The sequence below is a fragment of the Vanessa atalanta genome, chromosome 9 (assembly GCF_905147765.1).
Source record: "Vanessa atalanta chromosome 9, ilVanAtal1.2, whole genome shotgun sequence".
NCBI classification, from domain to species: domain Eukaryota; kingdom Metazoa; phylum Arthropoda; class Insecta; order Lepidoptera; family Nymphalidae; genus Vanessa; species Vanessa atalanta.
In genome coordinates this window covers 5,410,085-5,420,159 of record NC_061879.1, presented here as the reverse complement: position 1 = coordinate 5,420,159, position 10,075 = coordinate 5,410,085, and the positions used below count along the sequence as shown (strand labels likewise).

Below are 10,075 nucleotides of genomic sequence, written 5' to 3'. Positions count from 1 at the left end.
GAGGTTCTCATTAAACAAGAGATGAAGCAGGGTTTAGCGTTTAGGGTATGTTAATTTGAGATATTTTTAGAATATTTTATATTATAGTAACTTTTTTTTTATTTATAATATCAAGGTTTTTAAAATTTTTCTTTCGTATAAAACGATAAATTTATGTATAAAATTCTTGTGTTCAGTCCATTGAATACCCGTAGGAGGTGCTATGATGTCTTCGTATACCAAAATATGTTAATATTCTTAAATTGTATTATCTACACTACACTACTTTCTTAATTTATATTAGCATTATTCGACAAATATTGTTTTAATATAACTTAGGAATGTTTTTATCTCATAAATATATCGATATTTTGTTTCACTTACTCCATATAACCGATACCCCAGGAGATCCGTTTCCTTTTACGTCAACTTCGTTAAGGTTATTAATTATGTGTTCTGAGCAATTTATTAGCTATTTATTGCTCTACAAGATTAAATAAGCCGTCCTGAGTTTAAGGGAAACTTTATCGACGATCGATGTTTAAAATAGCATCTTTACAAAAACATTTGTATGCAATACTAGTAGTTCCATGTAGTTCCGCTCACCGTTATCTTGAATAAAAATGAGTGTTAGCATAATTGCTATAACAAAATAAACTATTATTATTAAAGATTAGTCAGCATATGAATGTAATTACAGAAATTAAGGGATTAAATTAACATCTTGTCCCATAAATAGTAATTGATAATTTTAAGAATGGCTTAAGTTCGTGGCAGCCATTAAACGCCACAAACAAAGTTATGTAAAAAAAAAGCAGGCAGGAGTAGCGGTTATTATACATAGTGCCGGGATTGTGGTGAGAAAACTGCAGTCCGTGACTAATGCAAGTGATCCGTGTGCGACGAGACTGATATTTCCTAAACTGGACATTGCACGATGGCCGATGAAGAAGTCGTTATCATGAAAAATTTTATTTTCTTTGTATAGGTCGTAAAATAGGAATCAAAAAATTAAATCTAAATTTAGTAACAAGCACTATAATAACGCTATTTGTATAATCTATAATTATATATAGTGCTTGTATAACAATATAAATATAGAATATAAATTCTTAAAAGCATCTCTTTGATATGGGTGACTTGGGTTCTTTATGAAATAACGAAGGCATTCACATTCACAGGCACAGAAATGAATTGATATAAAACCAGTTGGAATAAATTTTGTCTAGACAAATAAATAATAGAATCGGAATAATATATCGTATGTACAATGGAAAATGTTTTTTAAGGTAATTAGGTCAAAACTGTACTTGAACTACATTTATACGCAATACTATTAATTAACTGATGATTTAATTACCTCGATATTATAATATTTTTAATTATATTTTTGTTTTTTTTTTTACTTGATATCGTAGTAGGTATCTGTTATATTAAAACTTTCTGTTTCCGGTAAATTAAAGACGATGCAAATCATTTGTACCTCTTAATATCACATAATTAAATACACTTTCAAAGTATAGGTAAACAACAAAGGTAACTTTGTCATAAGCCTTCGTCGTGGTTAACAGTGCCATGACTTTGTTAAGTTATTCACAGAACTTTTAGAATGTTTTTGAGATGAATGTATTTGAGAATGTATAGAGGATGAAAGGCAAGCTTAGTATAGAGGGCAGTTATTTATTCCATTGTTATGTTTCTGATAGCTGGCTCCGCTTTCGGAGGGTCAGCCAACCGAAGCAAAGAAAGTAACTGACATATTGCGTAAAAATATTACTACTTCATATTATATTTAAGCTTTTTGGTCTCAGTGACTTCTAAGGAATTTATAAGCAGAAGCAGCTGCAAAAGACCAGACATTTACAATGGCTATGACACGTATTCCGGTTCAATTATAACCCAATTATCACAATATCTACAAAATATGATTTTACAGCACACCATTATGTCTAAACCAAACTGAATTATTAACTTCTATGTCAATAGTTGGTCCTTATTGTTATCGTTTCGATTTGACTACGATGAAGTGACAAATTGCTAAAAGAATTTGTCCCCAGCTATGTTTTCTGTTGCATGTATATATAGATAGCATTTATAATATATAATGAGAAAGGTTAATGTGTATAAATCGTATTATATAATAAACTTGCTTCAGATAAGCGACCTCCTTTGTAAGTACTAAAGCTTCATCAAGCAGGAGCGTCTCACCACAACATTCTCATGTAAACATCCCTTTATGTGGCAAATTCCTTACATGTAACAATTTTTTATACCGCGTGTTCAATGCTTAGACTATAATTTTATAAGTTATGTCGTTTACTAGTTAAAGTGTATATACAAGTAATTTTTGTATGTGAGCTTTATTCCATCCAGCAAAAGAAGCAATGAATTTTTCGTTAATAGGATCCAATTGAGCAAGAATATTTTTAGCCATTTTTATTCTTGTGACTAAATAAACCTCAGCTATATAACTTTCGGGATGATATATAAATCACACGCAGTCATTTATCCATATTGTTATTATATTATTAATATTATAAATGCGAAAGTAACTCTGTCAGTCTGTCTGTCTGTCTCGCTTTCACGCCAAAACTACTGGATCGATTTAAATGAAATTTGGTACACAAATAGTCTAGAGCCTGAAAAAGGACATAGGCTGCTGTAAAGGGTTGAAAAGGGGTATGAACGGTTGTAAGTTGTTGTATTGTCATTTTTAGAACTGTAAGCATAAAACTTATATTTTAGGCTGTACACTTATAAACTAACATATCATGACACCCACTGAGGAGCGAATTTTAGAAATTAAAGGGGTGAAATAAGGGTTGAACGTTTGTATAGAAGTCCGTAAATTTTTAAATTAGAAACGTGAAACTTTATGTTTGGGATACTGATTAAAAAGGAGTAGATATTTATTTAAGTGTTTCTGCATAAACGGGTAGTATAGTACGGGGGTGAAATAAAGGTTGAAAGTTTAAAGGATGAAAGGTAGAAGTCTGTCATTTTTTAAGATAGAAACATGAAACTTTATTTATGGGATACTGATTAAAATGATAAAATACGTATTTAAGTGTTTTTTGATATTCTATCTCTGAGGGGTGAAATAAGGGATAAAAGTTTTTATAGAAGTCATTCATTTTTTAAGTTAGAAGCTTAAAATGTTATTTTTGTGCTACTGATTAAAAATTAGTTGATACGTATTTAAGTGTTTTTGGATATTTTACGCCTAAAGGGAGTTTGACATTTCGTATACAGATTAGTCTGGAAGTCCGTCAGTTTTTTAATTATAAGCATGAAACTTTATTTATGGGCTGCTGATTAAAATAAGTAGATACGTATTGAAGCGTTTCTGGATATTCTTCCCCTCAGGGCTGAAATACTCACCTATGTGGTATACAAAAAGGTCTTACATTACGTACGTACTATTTTAAGTTAATTTGTAAATAAATTCATATTCTACGCGAGCAAAGCCGCGGGTAAGAGCTAGTTTAGTAATAAGGGTAAGGAATTATAACGATGAATTATTAAAGATTTTTTTCTTATCAGTCCTTATTATTTTCACAAAATATTATAATTAGAGCTTAAATACATAACATTAGAACGAGATTCAAACTTTTTTACCAAGAAATCATTCAAACAATATTTTATTTCGTTACTTTGACATTTATAGATCTTTTGACTGTTAAATCTAGCAGGAGCTAATGTCAGGCAAACTGCCTTGGCAATGGTTCTTCCAGCCGTACCAAGCGTTGAAACCGTGACGTTTGAAAATTTTCTTGGCACAAGTAGCGGCTTTTGTTATGTCGTCTACCAGAAGATCTGAAATATAAAAATACATAATTTAAGTATTTTTGAAATGGTTTAATACAGAAATCTAATCAATTTGAGTCATTTTGTATACTTTAGTAAAGCTTATAATGAAGTATTACCCGAGCAAGTAACGTTGCAATCCTTTCCAGGCGTGCTGGTGTTGCTGCACCAGTATTTGTCGTTGATCTGGAACAGTCCATAGTCCCTCGAACCATTCTTGTTCACTTTACCAATCTTGCTAGTTGTACGAGAGCTTTCGTTCTCTACAAGGCAAACCCCTGAAACAAAGTAACGGATTGTCAATAATGTTTATTTTATTATGGAATTCTTTTGTTTTTTAATTTTTGTCATAAAATCAAGTATGCTTATTTATGTCAAAAACTGCGTTTTAATTTACTTTTAAGTTTATATAAGTTTTGCTTAACTATATAATAATTACTATAAAATAGTCCTTCGGCATAGACCTTACTCTTACATAGACTTCTGACACTACTACTACTAATTACTAATTTACTAATCAAAGACAATGAGTTTTAGACATAGACAATTTCACTATTTGATATATTCCTAACATAAATAAATTTTCGAAAAGCAAGCTTATGTATCAGGCTACAAAGTAAGTATGTCTAGTAATTAAAGATTATTATTGGTTAATTATAAATAAAAATATAACAATAAAACAGTCACAATGCAATATGACCCCGACTTTAGATATCAGTTCATTGATAAGTGTTCACAGGCGATTGACTGAATGTGAATTTAGTATAATAAATATAATAATTATAGAGATATTATAAAAAGTACTTAGGAAAGTAAAATTTCCTACATAAATAAATGTATTTAATACATAGATGATGGTTTTAAAACTTACAATCACGTAATTTGCCCTCTGGAAAACCGTGGTCTCGTAATTGATGAACCAGTTCACATCTCGTAAATTTTTTGCCTTCGCATTGGAATACTATTACCGCTATAGCGAGTAATGCAAGTAAGCACTTCATTGCGTATAGATAGTTCACAATTATTTTCTTAGCAAGAGTATTCGCTCCAAATGCCTGGACGTGTTTGAGACATTACAGGAAAATGTCTGTTTTTATAGACGACGAACTCAACTTGATAATTCGTTACACGTACAAGGGGAATCCTTCTTATCGACGCGCCCGTTATGTATACAACATGCGAACTATCGGGCTGTTTTTAATTGCATTAATAAGATAAAATTTTAAGTGAAACATACCTTTTGAGATTGTAAGAAATAATGGCCATGTATTTTTTTTTACATTATTACAGAGATGATGATCATCAGTCATGATGATGAGGATCATCAGTTCATATATAAAAGCAAGCTCTCATCATCATAATACTGATTGCAATTTGATATGAGATGTTATTCTCATAACGTCAGCACATTCATCAACATCACAGAAACTATAAAAAAAAAGTAGTATAACCTGTTACGGAAATGTTTTATGTATAAATAAATTTATGTATTACCCGCGTTTTTTTATGTAGAGATTTTTTATGTTTATATATATACAGTTTAATAAACTGTATTTGTGGTCAAACGGTTAAAATGCAAATACTGAGGTTCTTGAGTTCAATTTGCCGGTAGGGCTATAAAGTTAAGGTAAGTGCGTAAGATAGATTGTCTTATGCTTAATGCATTTTTGTCGTATCGGATTCGAGTCGAGAAAATAGAAGTTTTATCAGTATTTGCGCACACTTGTCTCAGTCCGGTGCTTCTGACTATTATATATATTCTATTATAAAAATAGTTCCAAAACTATTTCTATTAAATTAAAAAACGAGATACAAGTCATTAAATATATATTCCTAAGCAACTACAGTCTATAATCGTTTAACCAAAAGATAAAAGGCAAGAAAGTCCTGTTTTGCCGTACCTTGCCGTATCCTTCATACAAACCTTACTCTTACATAAAGCGTTCCGTACAAACAATTTAAAAAGACCAAAAAAATATATAATAATATGTAATAAATAATAAACCTTAAGAGCAGAAGAAAATGGCGTAATAAACGTGTTTGTTTCCTAACTAGGTATATATAAAAATATTTATTATTTTTAGATACAATCATTTGCATCAGCCGTTGTGTTAATTTTAAAATCTACGAAATATTGGTAATCGGCTGACAATAAGATGATAGACGAAGATGAAGTAGAGATTGAGGTCTACGAGTAAGGAGTATATTATATTGTGATATGTATTATTGTTGATTTTTTTTAACGAGAGAGTGATAACGATTATTTATATTAGAGTCTTAAGTATATAGGTACCAATAACAATTTAAATTAGCAACTGTTTTTACAGTATATTTGCAGCAATTCACCGGCCCTCGTGTCACCAATTCAGGCTTTCCGATGAGGTGTTATACTTTTAATGGAGTCTATTGCACTATAAATCCAAAATTATGATAATTATGCGTAAACTAACGATTTGCTAATTTGTTTAAAATCATATTCTGGCTGAGGGTTATCAAATAATATTTTCAGTTATTTTATATATTTATTTTTCAATGAACCCTAAAAAGACCGACTCTTAAACTGGTTGAATTTATAAAACAAAATAAAATTATATTTGAATATATTGACTTCGGATATATTCATTATAATATTGGCATTTTCTGCTATAGACTTATAAAAATAGCCCATGTATAGAGTATTGTAAGTATAGCCCTATTGTAAGGGCACACACAAAACATACCGCAGAACTCGATATTGAAATGTGAGCAAGTGATATGCGACTTTATGTAAATATAACAATAAGTATAGTAACAATTAAAGCATACACGCATTTTACAGTGATAGTAAGTGCTTACAGAAGAGTTCTAACAGGTACGATTTGTTAGCCTTATCTTCTTACCAAAACTTTATTCCAACCGTAAGAGAAAAAATACATAAACAACATTTGTCAGCAAATTGACGCGATATAATTGGTCAAGAGCAAGAGCTTGATTAATCTATGATATTCACTATGGATTTGCGAAACAATTGCGTTTGGAACGTCGACGAAACTGTTATCGGAATTTTGGAAATAAAACTAGTAGTAGTGGAAATAAGTACTTAAGTGTAACAGTGTTACACTTGTAATCGATACTGAGGCTGCAGTCAAACATTGGAAACCTATTTAAAGGCCTATATTTACATATTACATTCCAGAAAAGCTCGGAGTCCAGTATTCCGCTTAGGATTTATTATTAAAACGAGTAGATTAAGAATTGTTATAAATAAAACTGATGATGATGTAAGTGGACAACATCCATGTAAACGAAAGCGATGACACAGGACTATACTCTTCTAACAAGTTAATGATGTGGCGATTCGGTCTTAACAAAACGAGATACCTACAAGATTATTATAAGATATTTAAATAAAACAAGATATATTATTGTATTTTAATTACAAGTACAAGTACATATTAATCGGTATTATAGTATAGAAAAATCGAAAATTCTACTAACTCCACGAGTTTTTACCGTCTCATATTTACGATCAGATATTATTATCATTTTTTGAACAAAACTTTAACGGAATATTTATATTTTATTACATTTTCTATACTGCTTAAATACTATAAAAACGTATATCCAATGTTGTGGTCACTAGCATAGACATTTCTTCCTTTTAACAGGTCCTACAAATTCTTAATAAAACCTTAAAAGCATTTATCTTGCTTTCTTTTGTGTTAAAAGCTTATCTTCTATGTTTGTACACATTTAACCTTATAACTATCATTGCATTTTACTGACGGCCCAATTAAGTCTATCAGAACCTACAAGTAAACATGAATGCGAAATAAAAAGATATGTACAAATTAATCATGTGAGATATATGAGTCATGATGTTTTTGTAACGCAGTCTCGGAGCCGGGACTTCACTGTTAAAGATTTGCTCACTTGTCATTGATCGAGGATATCTGTCTTGCTAAAACACACAATGGGCTTTGAATTGATATAAAAATTAAATGTTTATTTTTCCTTATTAGAACAGCAATGACTTAATATAATTGTAATAATAATAATATGCATTCATAACTATAGAAATAAATTTAATTGTGTACCTTTTACTAAATGCATACTGACAGTTTTTTCGGTACTTAGAACAAAAAACAACTGGACTTTGATGGGATTTTCGCTAACGGATCAGTAGTGTAACTTAGGTATCTTTTACTTAAAAATTATTAGTCATTCACACAAAAAAAAACTATAATCATTATTAATAGATCCGATTCAACTTCCACCCGGAAGAAGCCGCAGGTAATAGCCTGTTTAAAATAGTACAACTATTTTAATATACTTTAATCCAATGAATTTAAATAAACGATGATTAACATACAAATTCGGCAATGGAACTATTCTATAATAAAATACTCTTAACCTACTCCATATAAACATAATTATAATATATGATGCGCTCCAAATTTTTTCCCAATGCAAGCTAGTATATAAACTATATTACTACGTACAGAGTAGCTTCACATATATGTATATACTTTAATATTTTATTTTTATTATAGCTCGCCAACGAGTAGGAGGCTCATCTGATGGAAAGTCATTTTCCACCGCCCATGAAAATACGCAACATTAGGCTTGCAGATTCGATTTTTCCGAACCGATACGACTTGGAAACCTCCAAGAAAAGAGCGTACACATTTCTTAATTATCTATCTATCTGTACATATAATAAAATTGGTCTATATGTAATATTAAAATAACCGCTTTTTACTAAATGCATGTGTACACCATACATATACCAGAATAACATTTTTTTACAATTGTTGTCTGTCTGTTTGTTCCGGGCAATCTCTGGAATGGCTAGAGCGATTTTGGCAAGACTTTCATTGGCAGATAGCTAATGTAATAATGAGTATTTTTTAATTTTTGTATAATTATGTATATATAAAATAATAATAAAGTCCAAATACTGGCCAATACCGTGAGCAGCCCTCGCACATGCAACCATTCCGCCATTACGTCAGGTGCCTCCACGACTTGATATCTCTAAAGCTGCCTAATACAGAATGAATAAGGTATCGTTAAATGTGGGAACTGAACAATAACGTTTTTGTTAAATCAAACGGGAATGAAGTCGCGGGCACAGTTAGTAAACAATAAATACAGAACGACGATGTCAAACTTAAGACTTAACCATTTATCCGTTTTGACCATAAATGTAGTTTTAACTAAGAACCAAGAATGTGAGGCGCAAATGAAAGAATTTGCCGAAAGGTTGCTTTATAATTTTTCAATTTCTTTGCGGTGGTATAACACTAAGGAATATATTAAAATATAAATCAAATATTTTACTGTCTAATTTTTTTTATTCTTTGAGTAATTAGATGGGTCCTTAAGTAGTATTAGCCCAGGGCCCCTAAACTCACAATCCGGCCCTGCTTGAAGACAACTGTTTTGGTAGCCTTTCATAACAATAAAAGCAACGAAATTGAATTCTGTGTTAGAATTTATCTTTAATTAGCCGTATTTTATACAATTTTTTCACGAGATTTATGTTAGGAAAAAGTTAATAAATACTTGTGTAAACATGTGAAAAAGTAAATCAATATTATTATTTTTTTTTTTTAATATATTTCCAAATATAATACAATTAATGCAAGATGAGTCTAAAATTATATTTTTTTTAATGACATGCTAACACGTATTTAATGAACACTGAAAATTATTTTAAAATAAATGATAATTATGAATAAATATATATATATATATAATTTAATTATCATAATATCATTTAATTCCTTAAAAGTTAAGCAAAATATTCTTAAAAAAATATTAAATATATTTCTGATTCATTTTGGTATAAAATACTACTTTTATTGTGGACAATTCGGCTTACTCAGAGGAATGGTACTCCTTAGACATATTATATACGAAATGGAGAAATTACAGAACGCTTCTGTGACTTATCCAAAGTATTTAATTATTTAGAGCAAGAAACGCTTTTGTTTAAGGTAAAACATTATTACAATGTTATTGGTAAAGCTATTGATCTCATTTCATCTTACTTCAGTCAAAGAAATCATAATGTCTATTATTAGAATAAATTCTGGATCTGTACTAAGAATGGGTGTTCCACGAACATAAATTTAGGATACTTTATTATATTTAATGTTCCATTTTATTTGTAAGGTATTAAGGTAAAAAAATATATATTATTTGATGCATTTAAAATATCTATTTGTTCATTGATGTGTAAATATATTTTTGACAGTTTTACAAAATCACTAAATTTAATATGCAATAACAATATGACTAAATT

The 10,075-nt window shown here is 30.0% G+C and overlaps 1 protein-coding gene across 1 annotated transcript; it reads right to left on the bottom strand.

The window, feature by feature from the left end:
- Positions 1-3,604: 3,604 nt before the first annotated feature.
- LOC125066587 (lysozyme-like) lies at positions 3,605-4,874 on the bottom strand. The gene is made up of 3 exons (XM_047674719.1): positions 4,658-4,874; positions 3,906-4,064; positions 3,605-3,795 (listed from the first exon to the last, which is right to left on the bottom strand). Exons 1-3 carry the CDS (start codon positions 4,785-4,787, stop codon positions 3,665-3,667), a joined length of 420 nt encoding a protein of 139 aa, XP_047530675.1. The 5' UTR covers positions 4,788-4,874; the 3' UTR covers positions 3,605-3,664.
- Between the last annotated feature and the right edge of the window lie 5,201 nt (positions 4,875-10,075).